Consider the following 20,136-nt stretch of genomic DNA (forward strand, 5'->3'; position numbering starts at 1 on the left):
CTTTAATACAATAGTAGGTAAGATTATAACTGCTAGGGGAAAGCAGATAATGAGAAAGAAGGAAAGATCCTTTTGGCATATATCCTAATACACCCTCATATCTCAGCAGAGGAGCTTATTTAAGCAGAGTATTTCCAAAATATCAGCATACATACTAAGTACCTAATTTTATTTACTTCACTGCAAATGTAGAGCATGCTCCTCAGGAGTCCTCTTAGGACCCACAGATTAAATAGGCAACTTTGAGACACTGCGTAGCATTCATCCTCACTGATACTTTGGTTATGCTCCAGTAGACTTTGGGAGCAGCCCTTAGGCAGCTATAGGTTTCCCAGTTTTTCACTATTTTTTCCAGTTTTTTTAAAATTAATGCCTGCTATAAGATATTGAAACACTAGGAAGGTGATTGCTGCTTTAGGTTTCAAAGAAAGCAAGTTGGAGTCCAAAAATCCTTAATTAATGTAATTCTACTACTTCTCTGAACCAGAAGATTTTTATGTATAAAGGCTATTCAGAGCACTCTCTGCACAGTTGAAATGACTGTGAACTGACCCCCATTTCAATTGCATGCCCTGCCAGCTTCTTGAGCCATGGTGCTTATTAATGAAATAAGCAAACATGGAAGTGTCTAAAGGGTTTTTTTTCCCTGTTTTTTTCCCTTCTTTTTCCCCCACTCTCCCAACAAATCTGCAATCATTAAGTGCCATCATGAGAGAGGAATCGTCTTGTTAAAAAGAAAAGCTCTGATTTTTAAAAATTTTTCATTTATGAAGAATCCCATCAGGAGCAGGCTGTGATTAATACACATAATTGAAACAAATTGCAGCTAACTGCAGAAAAGTGTCTCCCAGCTGCTGACAGAAGGAAATTGCTGACAGCCTTTTCCCATTCAATGAAGAGAAGAGAGAGAGGGAGAAGGGAACCCTGCCCAGCCCATATGGGCCCTGTGCGCGCATGCACGTTCAAAAGCGCTTGTGCAACCAGGGCCCGTGTGTGTCATGGTGCGGCAATCTGCATGTGCAGACAGCCACATGTACAGCTCTGCATGTGTTGGTAAGGACTGTACGTGTGTGCATGTGGGATCCCTCGTGGCTGCCTGCCCTGCTGAGCACCCACATGCGGTGTGACAGGAATGTCAGGGCAGGGAGAGCTGCTCTGGAGGCACAGTGTGCTCCTCCACAGAGGGAGACTCCTGCTGTGTGTGTGCTTGCACGCATGAAGTCCTGTGCAACAACAGAGACTCTCTTCTACAGGGAGCCCTTCCTCTGGCTTTATATTTAGGAGGATAAGGCAAGCTCAGTTTTGGCTTTTAAAATGTCTTCCATCACTAAAGGTTATTCTGTCCCTTTATCCTCCCCATTTTTTTTTCCCATGCTCTCTATCTGTCATTAGCAGCGTAAACAGAAAACACTTAGGCTCTGGAGATAAGTCTGAAGCTAAGAGAGCCATCTTTGATTGAAATGCCATACAGATGGCTAATGGGTCTGTATCAGAGCTTTGTCTGGCTCAAAAAGTTGCTCTGGAGAGGAATTTAGTATCAATAGTTCATTCAGTTGCTGGCTTCTGCTAAGACAATCAGTGTCTGGGTTATGCTGATTGTTTTGTGATATGTGTTTATCATGTATGTGCCATGTATAGCTTGGCCATCCAGTGATGTCCTCCCACACAGCCATGTGACTGCTTCAAAGTAACGCACCCAGTGCACTGGGTGGGCCACAGAAACACTAGTCAGCAGAAGGCAAAGTTGGAGACCTCTAGGAGACTGTTAGTAAGATCTCACAAACTGGCTGGCAAAATCTGTAGTGAGGTTGATGCTCTAATACTAGCTGGATGTATTTTCTTGTGGTCATCTGTTGATTTTATAATCTGAGCTTTTATTCATCCCTGTGTTAAGGGCATTTTTACTTTTTTAGAAGCAAGCAGGAACATCAAGTATGAGTTTTTTCCAATGTATTTGCCTTTAAAGCTGATTGCTACGGTGTGATGCCAGTTGGTAAAAAAACCACACCTTCTCATTGTAATTTTTCCCCTGAAATAAAGCCATGAAATCTGTTTGTAACCACATGCATATTATAAGTGTTGTAAAAATAACTTGAACTGGTCCCAGTCTGTTATTCCCTCTCCCTCAGTGCTAGTGTTCAGTGTAAACACATCAATATGAAGCAGTTAGCAAACAAACATTCCTTTGTCAGAGGTGTATGTCGATCCCAATGGAAGCTTAACACCTCTGGCAGACAGATGCAGCAGTGGGAAAATAACTAATAAACTCAGATATTACAGGTTATGGATTGTGTTTATGAGTTAGTGGTTCATAGTAGCTGCAACCAGGGAGGTGAAGGAGGGCTGGAGCCATTGACATTTGAAGTTCAACCCAGGAAATGGTGCATTAGTCTCTAGCAATATTCAGGGAGTTTTGGAAGAGTCCGAGAAGGGTTCAGTGAAAAACCTACAGGCAGAAAGAATTTAAAATAATAGCAGGTGGGTGGTGTTGGAAGGGAGATTGCTGGCTTAGATTATTACCATGATAACAAATCACTCTGAAGCAATCTAGACTGAATTTGCCTATTAAAAAGAAACACATGTATTCTTTTAATTCTAAGGGCAAGCAAGGTAGTGCATTCACACTGAGGCATGAGCTGCCTTGTGTTTACTGAAGGGTAAGGTGATGCATGTGGGCAGCTGCCATGAAGGAGTTGATGTGATGTATTCCACATGCTTGCCAGTGCACCAAGACACGAGTGCCCTGCCTCTCAGTCAGGGTTACTCCTTGATGTGCAGAAACCAAGTTTCCCATTGTTGCAATGTCCTTCTGCCCCTTTCAAACTCCTCTTGCAGCTAAGAAAGGTCATGTCCCAGCTGTGTTTCAGTCCTCAGTGGTTATGGAATGTTGATGCAGTGCTGTATATACAAGGTATGCTCTACTCTGGAAGGAGTAATTGCTACAGCCAGTAGACAGAACTCTCTTTTATAGAGGTGAAAAAGCAGGCACAGGTGGGGTCTGGAGGTTTATAAGCCTGCAGGGCTGGCCACAGCCTGTTCTGACTGGTGCTTGCATGACTATCAGAAATTGTAGCTGGTGGGAAATAACAGTTTCTGTCAAGGATCTTTTCTGTCTTTTGGGGCTGAACAGTCTCAGTTCTGCCAGATGAAGCAATTTTAGCACATATATATATATATATATATATATATATATAAACTACCCACAACTAAAGGAACTTTGTGGAGTTGCTGCAGTTCTTGTAAGAGCTTTGAAAATGAGTTCTTAATTTACCTCCACTGAGAAACAGAATCTTTGGGGCCAACAATCTTGTTTTACTGGATGATATGAAATATTGAGGTCAGCACTAACATTTGTCTGCTGCTGTCTCTGCAGCTTGAGAACTTTTTTTAACTAACATTCATTGTGAAGTCCATTCAATAAGACATTCACAGGTGAGGAGGGCACAACTATGTCTTATGATTTTTACATCATGCTATGGTCAAGCCAAGTAGATAACAGAAGTTCAAAATCTGCTCATCTGTAGGACAAAGAAACAGGGAAGTGATGCTCCAAGAAAGTGTAAAGGCAACAGCAGGAACAATTGTGATGCTCTGTGGGCTGCAGATGGTAAAGCTTAATGCTGCAAATTGTCAGATAATTGTAAAAAAGCTTTCAGTCCTGGTATATATACTAAATGCAGTGAGTTCTCTTCCTCCTTTGTCTTCCCAGACTAGTTAAGTTATACAGTTCTCTTTTGTTCAGTCCCTTTGTGGGATTGATGTATAGCGGCAAGCAAGAAAAAATTGCATAAAATCAGGAAAAAAAAAGTATTTAGTGAAGTTTCTTTATTTCTTTGTGTCAAGTTATCTGTGTGTAATGATAAAACTGCATATATGTGACCGTGTTCACAGGGGTTCTTGGATGAGGGAAGAGATGAGAATGTTGACTCCATGTTCAGAAGGCTTGATTTATTATTTTATGATATATATATATTACATTATAACTATACTAAAAAAAAAAGGACAGGTTTTCTCAGAAGCTTGCTAAGCTGAGAATAGAAAAGAAAAGAATGATAACAAAGGCATCTCTCTCGGACTCTGTCTGAGATAGCTTGGTCCTTGATTGGCCATTAATTATAAACATCCAAGATGGGCCAATCACAGGTGGAGCTGTTGCATTCCACAGCAGCAGATAACCATTGTTTACATGCTGTCTCTGAGGCCTCTTAGCTTCTCAGAAGGAAAAATCCTAAAGAAAGGATTTTTAGTGAAAAGATGTCTGCGACATATATCTATATCTAGACAGATTAACTATATGAATTAATTTAATGTTATATAATTTATTCCCTCTTATTTTTTTAGTTCTGCAGAGCTAACAGAGTTGTGAAAAAATGTTATACCTTGTTCTGACATACGCTTTAACAGAAAAGCTCTTAACATTACAATGTGAAGGCCAAATTTTGCCAACAGTTCTTTTTCAGCAGCCCCATAATAGATCGTGGCGTTATGAAGGTATGTGTAGAACTTGTTTTGATAAATTTTTTTTTCTACAGGCAGCATGAAAAAATATTTCAGCTTCTCTGTGATTCTACAAAGTAGTGGTAGACACAGAAGTTACAAGGAAAAAAAACACCAACACTTATTTTTTGTTAGAATGAGCATGTTTGACCAGAGAGCTGTCAAGAGACAACTAATCTGGAGGCTCTTGAGGTTACAAACTGGCAGAGTCCGCTTTCAGAATTGTCTTGTATTTTAAACACAGTGATGTTTTTCACATGGCAAGGGCTTCAACGATCCTTCATGCTGACCACGTGCAAGGGATGCATAAGGGTTTGCTCTATGGGTTGTAACTAAAACTGCCATCATAACTTCCCAAAATCTCTGACCAGCTTTCAGTTCCAAAATGACAGGACTATGGTGTCAGTGGTTTAATGGAGTTGTTAATGTGTGGGGAAAAGTGGGACAGCACTTCAGTGAAACAGGAGTTGGAAAATATTTATAAAATATACAAATACCCCTGGTGTTTAGATTAGAATGAGGGTCTTTGCTACTAAAAAAGAAACCAAGTCCCAAACCCCAAAACCACAGAAGTCAAGACCTCCGGGCTGAATTCATCTCCAGGAAAATAATGGCAGCACCTTTCTGAACTGCAGGAGAAACACAGGTTTTTCAACAGTAGTTGTAGCACAAGGGCAGTGTCACATCTCCTGCAGAGAGATTTGAAAAGTAATTTTATAGCAGTTGGGCTTTGCTTGTAAGAGTAAGAATTACATCAGTTCTGACCTTCTAGCAACAGGCTTAGGAAAAATAACATGAACATGGATACTAGCATGATCGCTGTCTTATATCCAGCAGTATACCCTCACTGATTGCCATAAAATTGCTCCTTATTTTTATCAAGGCCATTGAGTTCAGAGTTTGGCTTATAGTACTGAAGAGAAGCACTGGTTCAACTGTTTTGTTTTTTTTTTAATTGTTTTTAATTGTTATACAGTCTTGATAATGTGTACAAGGCTTTAATAAGATTGTGCTACCCAGTAGTTTGAACTAATGAAAGCAGCTGGGCTCATTTTTGGTGCTGTCACATCAAGATATGAAATTCATTTCATTGATGATATGAAGTTACTAATTTTGGATGAGCTGATAGAATAGCTGTTATCTATTATTCCAAATAGCATAGATAATTTCAGAAATTTATGAAAACAGATGAGCAGATAAGTATTTAAAGATAATTACAGTATATACTAAGCATCAATTTTTATCGCATTGAAATAAATGGATATAATATCTATATATGAAAAGACCACATGGGAATAGCTAAGAAAGAATTACAATCATGACGTAAGTTTTTCACTTGAATACAAAAAGCCTCTACTATGATGAAATATTTATTCTTGAAATATTTTTCGATTTGTTGAGCTTTGAAGAGATCTTATGTACTTCCAATGATTCACTGGAGTACTTATGCCTGAATACCTTTTCTGTTCATCAGCATCACTACCAGCCAGTCATGGTAAACTGACACACATTTTGCACTGCTGTTGAGCTTCCCCCATTCTCTGACCTTTAATTACTTCTGTACCTTTTAAACCACTCCTGTATCAGTCTTGTCTGGCTTGCATGCAAAATTTTCAAAAGATGCTTAGTTTTCCACAAGTGTCTAGGTGAATTAGATGCTGAATCCAGATGACTTCTGTAGAGCTTCTGGCAAACTTTTTTTCTGTGAGCTTTCCTCAGTGTCATCTAGCTCCTATTTTGAACATGTAAGGAGTTGTTAAAATGGAAGAACATGTTCCTTTTGTAGGTTATGCTATTGCATTAAATAATAGTAAAAAACCAAAATGTGGTAATGAAAGGCTGTGCTCTTTTTTTCATATACAGGGAGACTACTACACAAAAGATAAATGTCTACTTTTTGCAAATTATGATATGAATTCTGTGTGCCGAGGATCTGCTCCTGAAATCTGAGATACATGAGTCTTGATCTTCAGGCATGTTGGTGTCATGTACCTATTGCAGAAAAATCCGATAGTGAAGAAAGATTTCAGAAAATGCAATGTTTATGCTTTGCCCAAGTCTCATGCTGAGTTGGCAGCAGAGCTGAAAACATGCAGGTTTTTTCTGACCCTTTCTTGAGCAACAAATCCCTTGAACAACTGGCTTAGACAGTCCACTTTATGTTTAGGTGTTTGTGCCTCCCAAAAGAAGAAACCTCCTGCTTACCTGGAACTGGAGTTGCACTCATCATGGGATGAGCCTCCTTGTCATTATTGAAGGGACTATTTGACAATGTTTTTATTTCTGGAGTTTCTGATTCAGGCAATATTCAGTTTTAGGTTTTTTAGTAAATGTATTAGTGTGTGTTTTCTTAGGAACTACTCCCATAGCAGCATAAGTATAGCAGGGTAGGCTGATACTTGTCTTCGCCTCCTCTACTCTGTATGCTTTTGTTTTCTAGTAAGGAACTTTCCTCTTTGTATTGGTTTTGGATGTATTTATTCAGACATATATTTATTTGTGCATGGGCTTAATGTCACATACATCACAGAAATGTTCCCTGCTCTCTATGCTTTTCATTCTTGTTTTACATGACCCTTGCTTTTGCACATAACTTTGCTACAGCCAAGCTGTAAAGATGGTAGTAAAGTGTGTGCGTGGCAAAATAAGGTGGAATGAAACCCTTATATAGATGCTTTTTGTCACTTTTATGTGCATCACTCTCTTCCTTCTGATGTAGTGCTGTCTATAGTGATCTAGAGTCTTCCCTTCCCGCAGCTTTGTGTTTTCAGCATTGTGTTAATTGTTTGTGGTGTATGGGTTTTTCTGCAGCATGCGGTGAGAAAGGTCAGCTGTCAGAAACAGGCCTGTCCACAACTGATAAGGCATTCGAGAGATTGGATTTGACTCATTAAGCACCTTCCCTGTAGACATGGAGTCTGCTCTGCCGCAGAAAAAAACTAAATCAGGAAGGAAAAAAGCCCAGGATGAAGTTGGAGCATGCGCCAGAAGCCCTGGCACACCCTCCCTCTCAGCCCGTGCACAGAGGCAGTTCCGTACGCTCCCACCATGCTCGCATCCTTGGGTGCTGTGGACATCTGTGCTTGTGCCCTGAGACTGGGTGTATTCACGGCAGTGCTTACACCTGGCCAAGACACACGTTCATTTTTTCTGTGTACATGCATGTGTGTGTGTAAGTCCTCATGTGTGTGCCCTGAAGTTACATGGGGAAGAAGCATTTCATTCCTGCCCTCAGATGTGTACTGCAAGTTTTATAAGGATTTTAATTATCCCACATTTTGCATGTATGCAAGTGCATCCACTTCAACCTGATTCTTTTCTTGCTCTTGTAAATCTCTTCACGTTAAGGTCGCTTCCTTTCATGCTGTAACAAAGGACACACCTCCTCTTCAGATCTATCTATTGTGTTTGTTCAGCTGTACTTTGTCTGCCTTTCCACAGAAATATGCTGTGTAGGCAAGTGTCCTTCCTATAGTACGTATGTGTCCATTGCCCTGGTAAACACATGTGGAACTTGCTGCTGTATACAATAGCAGAAGTCTAGCGTGTTTCTTATTGCATACAAATGCACACATTTTTGCCCCTAAATAATTACTGGCCAGAGCTGCTCTGCCAGCTTGTAACAGTCTCTCGCCTGTGGCTTTGTTTGAGAAGAATCGTTCTGCCTCAAATTGGGTTTGGATACTGCTACTTCCATAAATGGTCCTAATGATGTCTCACAACGAGCATAAATGAAGGGTAGCAGTAGTGTTTGGCAGTGTGTTTTGCTATCCTGGCAGTACTGGGGTTCCACATGTACCCACTCTCCAGCAGCACAGCAGCCGTGGGAAGCTGACATTACCGCAGTCTCCGTGATACCACTGGTGCTGCTCTGTCCCACTCTCCTCTCTCTTCCACTGCACTTCTGCTTTTCACCTTCCTTTGCATTTACCCTTTCCCATGGGCACGGCTTTCAATACCGCTCAGTGGTACTGAAAAGGATAATTTTGTGGATCATTATTGTGTTATTACAGTGATTAGCGGTAACTATTTTTCTACTCCCACTTCCCGCTGGAAGGATGCCCAAGGGGGGCTCCCTGCTCAGCAGCAAGCGCGACGCTTGCTGGAAGGTTGCTGCCAGCACAGACCCGCGGGCATGCAGCAGCACACGCTCACCTCTGGCACTGCTGCCTCTTTCCCTTCTGCCCCTTTCTTTGTGAGCTTCCAGCAGTGCTCTAAAATAGTGCTGTTCAACAGAAGCAGGAATTTTGCCTACTGTCAGGCTCCTTACATGTGCTTTTGCTCTGAATGCCCTTTCAACTTCCTCTTGGTGTTGTCTGTTTATTCCAGTGTCAGTCTTGGAAGACTCCCTCTGAAAGCCTTAATGTTTTTTCTCCCAAACAGGACTAATAATACCACACATATAGGGAAGACTGTGATAGTTACCTAATGCTCTTCTCTCTAATGGTATGACTTTTTGCTAAGGTCAGAAAATTGTGGAAAGACCTTGTCTTCAGTGTGGAAAGGAACAAAAATGCCAAGTGCACACTGTTTTAATAGCTGAATGTTAGTGCTCTTGAATCTGCAGCCAGTAATAAACAGGTCTAAATGCTTAGAATCATGATTAATAATAGGTGTTTGACTTCTGATTTCTAATTGGCTTGAAGAGTAAAGGTAGTGTGATATTGGGAATTGCAGCTGGGATAGAGATTGCTGCTGAAGAACAGTAAATCTCTCTTAGGGAGTGAATATAATGTTGCTTGTTGGCCTGCAAGTTGCTTCACCTTTTCAGTTTGTTGTTTTGTTTTGTTTTTTTGGTCTGTGTAAAGAAACAGCAGTTTTGGCCAAGAATACATAGATGAAAATTAGGTGAATTAAGAGCTCAGCTGCATGCTTCCACACTCTTACCAGTACTGTTAGATGTGCTCTACACAGAGGGGGTAGCTGGGCCAGGTAGCAACCCAGCAGTAGAGACGCCTCTGTGAGAGCAGGGCTGGTGAATATTAGACCTGGAACTTTATGGTTATGGTACTGTGAACACTGAGCATGTGAGGAAACATTTCTACTGGGTGATGTGTTCAGTGACTGGCATCCTTCTGTTTTAGTGTGATGCAGCAGGAAAATAAGAAAACTATAGAAATTGAAGAGTGAAATAAAAACATAAGAAAAAGTAAATACAGCAGCAGTGGGAATTGTCCTCACCCATGTTTAGCATTGAGGAATCTAGAGGAGGTCTTATGCTCAGCAAATCATCATCATATCTCTTGACAAAATTTTAGCAATACTTTGCTTTTTCTCTACCTTCTGGAACTAGGAGTGAGAGTAGCAACTCTCAGAGCAACAATGTTCAGAGAAATAAAAAGAGAAAGTATACTTTGTTCAACCAAAACAAATTGTTAATTTATATGACTATATAGAATTTTTTCAGGCAAATTATTTTAAAAATCGATTTATTCAGCATAATTCATTTCAAAATAAACACGTCTCATGCTTTCATTTTAAAATGGAGCTGTAGTTTTTTTTTAAGAAATATATTTTTCAGGGCATGTAAACCACAATTTTTAAGCTTCATTTTGGGTTAAGGAAGACATTGTCACATAATTGTTTTTTTAGTCCCTATGGTCAACTGATCAGAACACATAAAGAAACACAGCTTTAAGTACATAGAGCCATGGGCAGACCAATACCTCTGTCAATTTCTTTGACAGAGAATGCAACATCACACACTGATACCGGTACAGTTTGTATTTAGCAAACAATAGAAAATATGTGGAGAAGAGGATTCTCAGGACACTTTGTACACTGCATATACACTAGGTTGGTAGAGGGAGTCTCCCACAGATGTAGAACATTTCTTGGTTTTCAGAGTTTTATTAAACTCATAGAGTGTTCTTTTCCCATAGGTCTGAAGGACTTAACCTATGTTTTCATTATCTTTATAGTACAGATGGAGACAGCCAAGGTTAATTAAGTGCCTCAGGTTGCACAGTGAATCAGTGACAGAGTTGAGGATAAAAGCTGGGGTTCTGACTTCTACGCCTCGACTTTGTCGTTTAGATCAATTTTAATGAGCAATTTAAAGAAATGGTGTTATCAGACATATGCTATAATCTTTTGTAGACATGTCATTTATTCATTTTCATTATTGTAGTATTAGTACTTTTGTCATCAAAACATTTTAGCAAAAAAGGTTTTTATGGCTGTGTTTTTCAGCTATTTTGTGTGCATTATTGGAGGAGATCAGACATTTCTGTTTTCTTGTTTTTCTCTTCAGAAAAGACAATATGTGGCTTAGAGAGTGAGTAGGGAACCTGTGGATCATATAATTGGCAAGACTAGGTTAAAAAATATGTCTGTGCTCAAGATTAGTTAGTCTGTGGACTAACTAGGAGATTTTGTGTGGTATATCTGATTTACGTTTTTTCCTCTCAGAAGAGATTTTGTCAGATGACTGCAATATACTGTTGAGTGAAAAGGAGATTCCCAGCACTGACAAGCAAAATAGCTTTTCATTTGGGTGAATACTTATTTATTTAGATGATAAGATCCCTAACTGTATATTTAGTAGATGCTTCAGAAATATAGGGCAGTTGTGCTTCTAACAGGCTACTAGCTCTGCCACGTTTATGTGACAGTGCGATATGGAAACTGCTTTATACATTTAGTATGTGTCAACTATTTGGAGGAACAGGAGCCTAGGGAAAACTTTTCTTTGGGCTCAAGATTCTGGCACTGTCATGCTGCTTCCTCCCCTTTGCATTCAGTCTTTGCTGTGCAGTGGTCCAAATTCATCAGGTGAAATAAATCACTCTGCAGGGCTGGTTCTGGACCTCTTAGGGATGGTTTGCAGTCCCATGGGTCAGAGCCTCCTCTGTGTTGGAGCCAGCCCAAAGAGCATCATCCAAGGACACAGGCAGACAAAAGCAGAGGTGGAACATGCAGTTCCAGAGCCCTCATGCAGTATCTTCAGATAAAGCAGTTCTTCCTCTTGTTTTCATTAAGAGCTTAGCTGCACAGGGAAATAATAGATTAGTCAGGTTTGACAAAAACCCCTGAACGTTCATTGTATTGCCAAGTCTCTTCTGATCTCTTCTGGGCTTAAACTTGAGGACCTTTTAACAAGCATTCTGCTTTAGACTTGAAGGGTAATGGGTGAAGTAGCAGATAAGAGAGTAGAGGGCATGATTCATGCTAGGCACTTGATGTTCTCTGGTGGAACATTAATGCTTCCTTTGCTCTTACTGGTGAGGTGAAAGAGCTTTTTGCATAAGACTAGAGTTCTTACACTATGTGCAAAATTTGAGTTTGGTATTGAAAGAGCACCGGCTGTTGAGTGCATCTCACCTTTGCTGTCGACTCCTGGGTTAACTCCTTTGCTGTGGAATCTTTGCATCTCTTAACAGGATGGGAATTGTTGTCTTGCATTGATTCTTCCCCACACTGTTTCTGATGTTGTAATGCTGATTCCTCCCTGCTTCCAAGTTACAAGTTATGTAGATGCAGTAAATGAGCATGAGGAGCCTGAGAAAACAATAAATGACACTATTTCTGAAAAACATACCATTTCCTAGAATGGTTTAAAGTTAGTGAGCATTTAAGAGACTACTCTTTTTACTGTAGGACTCCAGCTCAGCACTTAATTTTATCTGTTATAACATCATTCTAAGATTTTACAGACAATTTTTTTCCAACAGCAAAAATTCTTTTTCTTCTGAAAAATTATTCCTATAATTTCCTTGAGGTTAGAAGTCATATTCTTTTTCCAAGATTTAATCAATGCAATCAGTTCAGTCATCTCATTGGCATTAATATGACTTATATGTTTTTACTTTACAGTTTGTAATATAAATGCAGTTTGTAGTATAAATGCAATTTGGAATATAAATGCAGGCTATGATATGGCTCTCACAGCTTCCACATATCAGTATCGCTGTTGGTGGTGCTTGGAAGATGCTTCATGCACTGAAGAATTTATTGAACACTATTTCTAATGTATTTAAATAAATAATATCTGTAAATGAGAGAGTCTGATGAGTGGTGTTACTGATCTGATCAGGTAGTATGAAGAATGGTTAGACTAGAAAAAAACAATTACTTGGATGTATTATTTTTCCTGTTCAAAGGCTGGAATGAGGAATGCAGCAGAAGGATAAATAGAGGCTGGAGTAATCTGCTTTTAGCTACCACTGGATTTGGTCACCATATCTTTAAAATAAAAGCCTAATTTTTTACTAAACTACTAAGCCTGGAGGTTTGTTTTAATGACATCAATCTGGGCAAGGTGCTTTGACCACTTCTGAGAGCTTTCCTTAGTTTTAACATTCAATCATGTGATGTTGACTGTAAACCAAACCCCAGTGAGACAGGGACTGCCTCACAGGACATCTGTAATGCAGTGAAGGTGAGAGGGGTGAGCAGCTGATGCTTGGTTTTAGGAGAGCTACTTGAGGTTTGCTTCCAGAGATGTCAGGAAAGTCACTGCCCATTTTATATGTTTCTAAGTATTTCTTAATTGTGACTGGGGACAAAATTCTTGTTACATGAGATGCTGCTTTTGTTGAGTATTAAACTTCATGCCCCTGAGCAAAATGAGTGCTTCTAGAGTTTGCTGTTTTCAGCTTTACAGTATAAATATTGTGAAGTATTTATTTTCAGCATCATCTAAAACTTTGGAGGCTGCTTTCTCCACACCTTAGCTAGGATGATATCTTGGAAGGACTAGAGAAAAATGGGAGGTTGGTTTCCCTCCACAAATCTATGAGAACCTCTGGAATGAGCCCAGGATGGAGAGATAGGAGCTTCTAAACTCAAATTCTTTCTCGATCCGTTGATTTTCTTGGTGGCTCTGAGTAAACCCATTAAAATGTCTATGCATTGGTTTCCTCATCTATAAATCAAAATGCCAAGTTTTTCTCCTCTTAGTGATCCTGGGAGTTCTGAATATTGTCCTTCATAGAAAGAGCTTTGAAAGGAACAATAACAACATTGCACATAAAAACTGAAGTTAAAATTGCCATCTGGCTTTCCTGAAGAGGCAGTATACCTATATACTGTATGGGAAGATCCTGGGCTCTGTACCTCTCCAGGGGACCTGACACTCAGCAAGCGCTGGGGCTTCTTCAGGGATGGGAAGAGGCAGGAGCTTGGCTTAGGTACTTGTTTTCTGTGCTTTTGTTTCTGCTCCAGCACTCAACCTTTGATATGTGCTGATGGCTGGTTTGGGCTTTAAACAGATACAAGTCTGAGACTTGAAAAACTGGCTTTTCAGTGTGATAGTGATAGTAGCTGCTAAATGTGCTGGCTGTGTCTGCTAGGGATTGGTCAGGATAGGGTAACATTTTCCCATTAATGTGATCCATGACTCCATTCATTCAAGGAAAGTATCTGTGCTAGTTTGGCGATTCTGAGTTTTGCTTCTATTCAGGTGATTTTTTTGCATCTTGAATATGTGAAAGTTTAAGTCCAAGTGTGGAATTTTGTACAAATCTTGGATCTTTGAAAATCCCAGCTACTGCGGAGAATTTTGTTATGTGAATGAATTAGGAAGTAAATAATAAATTTAGATCAATATTAACAAGAGTGTAGTATATGGTAGAGATAATTCATGCTATTCATGTATAAAATATTGTAAAATCTAAGCTATGTCTTTGACCACCCTGGCTGGGAGCAGAGTCTTATTTTTATTCAATTAGTTCCTGGACAACATTAAGATAATATCAAGTCTGTTAACGTATGAATGAAACCTTCCCAGGCCATGATTGCTGACTTCCCTGGAATGTCCGGGCCACTCTCAAGGGATCTGCACCTGGGAGATTGCATCTACCACACTCAAGCACCGCTGCCACTCTGCTACATGTGAATGCAGACTCTTTGGAAGTGTTCAGACAACCATCTAGACACCTGGACTCACTTTTGTCTATCCCTGCACATGTATGGCCCCAGTTCTACATGTGAAGGAACACAAAGGAACATTCGGTCATCTCTCCTCAGGCAGAATAAACTGTATATAAGCTCGCTGCATGAAGCAGTTGGGGTGAACCACTGGGGAGACGCTGACACTTTGTTGGTCTGATCCAGGTTCACCCAGCGCCGACACCCGGGGTTGACGCTGCCTTGGCTGTGGTGGTTTTTTTCTCCAAATTTTGTTTTGCTAATAATCTAATAAATCATTGCTAAATTTTCTTATAAATTTGGCTGCCGATTTGATCATTTATAACAAGAGGAATGGAAGAGTTGATTCCTTAAATGTGCTGACAGATTCTGATTTTTGTATATCTATTTAGTATTAACAGAGTTAAAAATCAAATCCTGCAAATCATACAAAAATCAATAGATTTCAAACATATCCCAAATATGTTTTAAGTAAATGTTATTTTATGCAGTTGCATTGCCACCCTTGAATAACTAGATCATCAATTAAATGGAATATTAGTGCCTATATACAGGGTTTCACATAACAGAAAAATCACGGTTTGATCTATTACTTCATGTAGCATGAACCAAGGATCCCTGTTGACTTCGAGTTGGATCCTGAGGTTAGCTTGTGTATTGTATCTGCAGAAGCTGCTTGGTACGCTACCACTATTTAAGGAATGCAGAAGATATGAATATCACAGTGCAATCTGTGGAACCTTCAAAACTGTATAGCACGAGAGTCATGAACTAACAAGTGGTTCACTGCTCTGTGGTCTTCCAGGTGTCACCAGACCATGTCTGAAAGCAGAAAGAAATACTGGGAGACCTGTAGCCTACTCAGGACTTTGTCTCCTCATTCATTGTGGAAAGAACCTATATCCCTTTCCCTCCTCCATGCTCTCTGGTAATTTTCAGGTGCTTTTTGACCACAGCTATGGTGTATGTCAGAGCATGCTAACAGTTGGGACAGTAGGAGAGGCCATGCTTGGTAAGAAGCCTTTCATGTGGCGTGACAGAAGCTGCTGTAGCTTGGGGGATGCACAGTCAGGCTCTTTAGTGCACATACCAGGCTCTGACTGCTGAAACCTTTCATGAGACTGCCAAAACACATGGCCACTGGTAAACTGTTGAGCCATCAGCAATTTGGAAAATACAGTCTTAGAAAGTGTGTTGACCTTGGGAGTTGTGCTTATGAGGTGTCTCATGGACAGGAATGAATTTTGATCTCACAGTGAACCCCAGAGATATTTTAGTGTGTGGTGATCTGCAAATTTGAATGCCTGTCCAGAGCAGCCACAGGAGGAAGAAAAACCCCATAACAACACATGAAACAGAAATTGTTGACATTCTCCCAAGAACAGGAAGGATACAAAGGTGGATAAAATACATAAGCCCATCTATGACAAGGACCAGTGACAGATAACGTAGCTGAGTGCACCCTATATTAAAACCAGTGGTGCAAGTAGGAGTAATATCTCTTTGAATTTGCTCTGCTCTGTTTTGATTAGTCTTCAGTGGTTGCCTTAAATTACTGTTTAGATCTCTAATCTACTCTTTGCTTTCTCCTTTGTATTGAGTGGATCAGTGAGATTTCATCTAAGTGGTTGAGGAAGTGTAAATGAGCCCTATTACTATGTCTTGTACTGAGTGAACAATCAACCCGAGTGTCCTCCTTCACAAATGTGTGTTCAGTGCTTTGCACATCTTCAGCTGCAGGGAAAAGGCTCACTCACAATGATTGTGTTTGACTCCTGCCCTCAGTGGCTATTTGATGGGAATTACCTGCAGGTACATGGAGCCTGTGTCTAACTTGCTTGTAACAGCTTCTCTTCTGATGGATCAGGAGTGACCAGGCAGGGGAATTGTCAGTGTTGGGAGAGGGTTGTTAAGTGCTTGGCTCTGACTTCCAGAACTGCAGTCAGTAGCAGCCCTCTGTGCTTAGGCTGGTTAAATACTGATACAACCATAAACACTTATTGGTGGTAGTTAAATGTATTCAGAAAATGATCAAAAAGCTAAATAATTCGGAAGGGACCTCCAGAGGCTGTGTAATCCAACCATTAGCTCAGAGAAGGTCCAGTTAGTTCAGGCAGCTCAGGACTCTGCCTAATCAAGTTTTTAGTATTTTTAAGGGTGGAGATTTCAGTCTCTGTGGGCCATTCCTACTATTTGACTATCCTCAAGATGAAACATTTTTTTCTGTTTAGAATGAGAATTTTTTGTATTCAACTGTATCTGTTGCCTCTCATCCTTCTGCACAACTCTGAGAAGAATTTGAACCTGTTTTGTCTGTGTTCTTCCATTAAGTCATTAAAGAGATCAGTAAGGTTTCCCTTGAGTTGTCTCTCCTTGAGACAGAATGAACCCAGTTCCCTCAGCCTCTCCACACACATTAACTACCCCAGTACCTTGAGTATGGTGTAGCTCTTTGCTGGACTGACTCCAGGATTTTGAAGTAATTGTCATATGAGGGATATGGTAACTTACGAGATCACACCAGGAGTGCTCTGTCCAGCACTCCTGGTGTGATCTCCTAAGTTTCCATTAGGGGAAGAATCACTTCCCTTGGCTTGCTGACTGGATTCTTGCTAATACAGCCAAGGATGCAGCTGGCCTTTGCTGGAAGGGCAGGCACTGCTGACGTGTGCTCAGCTGGGACCACAGGTCTTCTTCTGAAAAGCTGCTTTTGAGCCAGTTGGCTCCCAATGTGTGCTTCTGCATGAAGCAATTTGGGTGGCTGTTTGCTTGCAGGAATATCTGGACACATGGCTTGCCTACAGAAGTGCAAACACACATTGCTTCTGCAAGAGTCTTTGCTTAAATCAGACCTTTCACTTGAGAATGTTATATGTACAAGTTGCAATACTGTGGTGTTTTTTCACCATTATTTTATGCTGTGAGAACACAGATTTTACCATGTAGTTATTCTCCAAGAATGGCTATGACAACAAGTATTTTCCCTTCAGTCTTGTACTAATAAATTCTGGCTAATCCTTATTAGGATTACTAAATGGTACAAAATGAAGCAGAAAAGTACTAATTATGCCAATGAAAATAGCACCACCATTTGCCTTATGCAGTGATTTGTAAGCAATGATAGCTTGACTGCTTGTACTATCTACTGCTCAGCCTTGCTTTCACAGCTGGGAGTCAGGAAGGTGCTGCAATATGGAGTGGGGGGTGGGATCTATACAGACTCCATTGCAAGTACCATTTCCTTCCAGCTGGCACTAGCCACCCCTCCTCCAAGCCTTCCTATCACTCTTCTGGATTTCTTCCACTGGATAAAATCAGGGTATGCAGCTGGCTCAAGTCACATAAGCACAATACTGCAGCAGAATTGGCTTTGAGTGACTGGAAACCCAGGTACTGGGAAGTAGACCTCCAGCCTCCAGCTCATACAAAGGATGTTCATGGTATTCAAACACTGCTTCCAGTGGCTTTCATTATTGAACATAAGATATTTCTTTTCTTTGTGAGGAAATATTAAATGTCATGTGCTGTGAATAATTCCCCCACATTTATTTTTGCTGTTTGAAGAAGATATGCTAATCTAGTACAGATTTCCTGGAAAAGGTGATAATACAGGCAAAGTTCTCACATGTGTTTACCAGCGACATTACTTATATCTGTGGACAAAATGTTTTATGTGGACTTGCTTCATGCTCTCAGAGAAGGAATCTGTAGGACCTTCATGTGGCTCTCTTGTTTGCTTGGTCTTTCATTCCATTGAAAGAAAGGGGCAGCTCTGTTAGGATTACCTTCTGGTGTCTTTCTTAAATTTCCTGTCAGGTTAATATAAGTTCAGATGGTAGTAGTGCTGAATCTGAATATTGATCTTTGTGAAATGTTGGTGTTTTTTTAATCAACACATAGGTAGTGGTTGTGTTGTGAATAATAGAGCTTTCCATCCTTCTCCTAAAAAGGATGTGAAATGTCTTATAACAATCCTTAAATGTGCTTTTCCTAGACACCACTGCATACTGTTGAATGGTCCCTATGGAGACAGTGCTGCAGTGAAACTAAAAACACAGCACTGAAATTCATCGCTACCAACGACCCTGCAGTTTATTCTCTTGGTAGCCATATTACAAAAGGAGCTCCACAGTTATGAGCATGCCTTGATATTTAGCTCTACAGCTAAAAGTGCTGTGGGATGCCTAAACTTTGTGACGACCATAAATCTCTTCTTGGCTGAGTGCTCACTAGACCTTTTGTTTCCCTTCTTTGCAGCGCGAGATGAGAACATGGCCACTTTCCGTGGCTCCGAGTACCTTTGCTATGACCTGTCGCAAAACCCCATCCAGAGCAGCAGCGATGAGATCACGCTCTCCTTCAAGACCTGGCAGCGCAACGGGCTCATCCTGCACACGGGCAAGTCAGCTGACTACGTCAACCTGGCCCTGAAGGACGGTGCAGTGTCCCTGGTCATCAACCTGGGGTCCGGGGCCTTTGAGGCCATTGTGGAGCCGGTCAATGGCAAGTTCAATGACAACGCGTGGCACGACGTTAAGGTGACACGCAACCTGCGGCAGGTAATGGTGAAGGGGAGAAAGCGCTGGGGAGAGTTTTGTTTTGTTTTGTTGGGACAGGCAGATGGGAGAGAGTAATGGAGAAATGGGGAAGCTCAGTGCTGTTGCTACAGTTTCTCCACCTATTCTGGATCTTGGTGCCTAAAGGACAGTGAAAAAAACATTAGTTGATGGGAATTTATCCCTCCGGCAATATCTTCATTTCCACTTTATTAATTTTCTATTTTTTTCCCAGTTTGATTTAATAATAAAAACTTGTGACATAACTTTACTTTCATCTCCCTTTTCCTTTTTTCTGTTTTCCCTTTTAGATTTTATTATTTCCTTAATTATTATTCAATCTTATCAGTAATATTCTTGTTGCATTTAATTACTGTGGGAATAGAGTCTATTGCCAACAGCCAACGCTCTACACCTCTCTCCTTTTTCTCTCAGTTTTGTTAATTGGTTTAACCATTGCCATGATGTCACAGTTCTAATTCTGAAAGTCTTTTGTTTTTCTTTTCCTTTTCTTTTGTGTGTGCATATGAGTGTGCAGGTGTGCAGGCTGATGGGTATGTGTGTAACTATTTTAACTTTATAGCTTTGGAATTAATTGGCTGGAGTCTTTCTGAGTCTTCTTGATTCTCTGTTCTTCTTTTCTTCTTTTTGATTTTTTCCCCTTCTTTCTATAATGAGATTCTACTTTATTTCTTGTCTCTGCCTTGAGACTCTTCTGTTTGCTGTGAGGACTGGAAAAGTGGAAGGATCAAAAAACCCCATGCAAACTCAGATCAATCCAGCACCCTACAATTCCACTTTGGAAAAGTTTTTCTGATTTTACCGCTGTAATTTTGCACATCTACATGCTGCTTTTACTAGCAGACAACTATGTCAGGTGACGTATTTGATAGTAGGCTAGTCTTAAAATCCTAAAGCCTTTCTCATGAAATATAAATTCATACATAAATAGATAAGATAAAATTAAATAACTGCTCTGAAAGCTGGTAAATATATCAAGTCACTAAGAGCCATCTGCTGCATAATAAATGAGGTTTATATGGTGAATAGGAGCTATTTGATGTCTTGCTGATTGGTAGAGGAGCAGAAGTAGCTTGTAAACTAAGATTTAGAATTAAATTAAAAACCAATTTGTGAATAGAATGTTACCTGTTTATTTTCTCATTAATGCCAATATTAACACAACCTTTAAATAGCTTTATATAAGTTTATA

At 40.2% G+C, this 20,136-nt stretch overlaps 1 protein-coding gene across 15 annotated transcripts in view; it reads left to right on the forward strand.

Moving 5' to 3' along the window:
• NRXN3 (neurexin 3) overlaps positions 1 to 20,136 on the forward strand; it is an 868,815-nt gene that overhangs the window by 143,891 nt on the left and 704,788 nt on the right. For all 15 annotated transcript variants that reach the window (XM_077180570.1, XM_077180572.1, XM_077180566.1 and 12 more), the window contains exon 2: positions 18,625 to 18,926. In XM_077180570.1, the coding sequence (XP_077036685.1) occupies positions 18,625 to 18,926 (302 nt within the window). The remainder of the gene's footprint in view (positions 1 to 18,624; positions 18,927 to 20,136) is intronic.

The sequence above is a fragment of the Agelaius phoeniceus genome, chromosome 6, assembly GCF_051311805.1.
Source record: "Agelaius phoeniceus isolate bAgePho1 chromosome 6, bAgePho1.hap1, whole genome shotgun sequence".
Lineage (NCBI taxonomy): Eukaryota > Metazoa > Chordata > Aves > Passeriformes > Icteridae > Agelaius > Agelaius phoeniceus.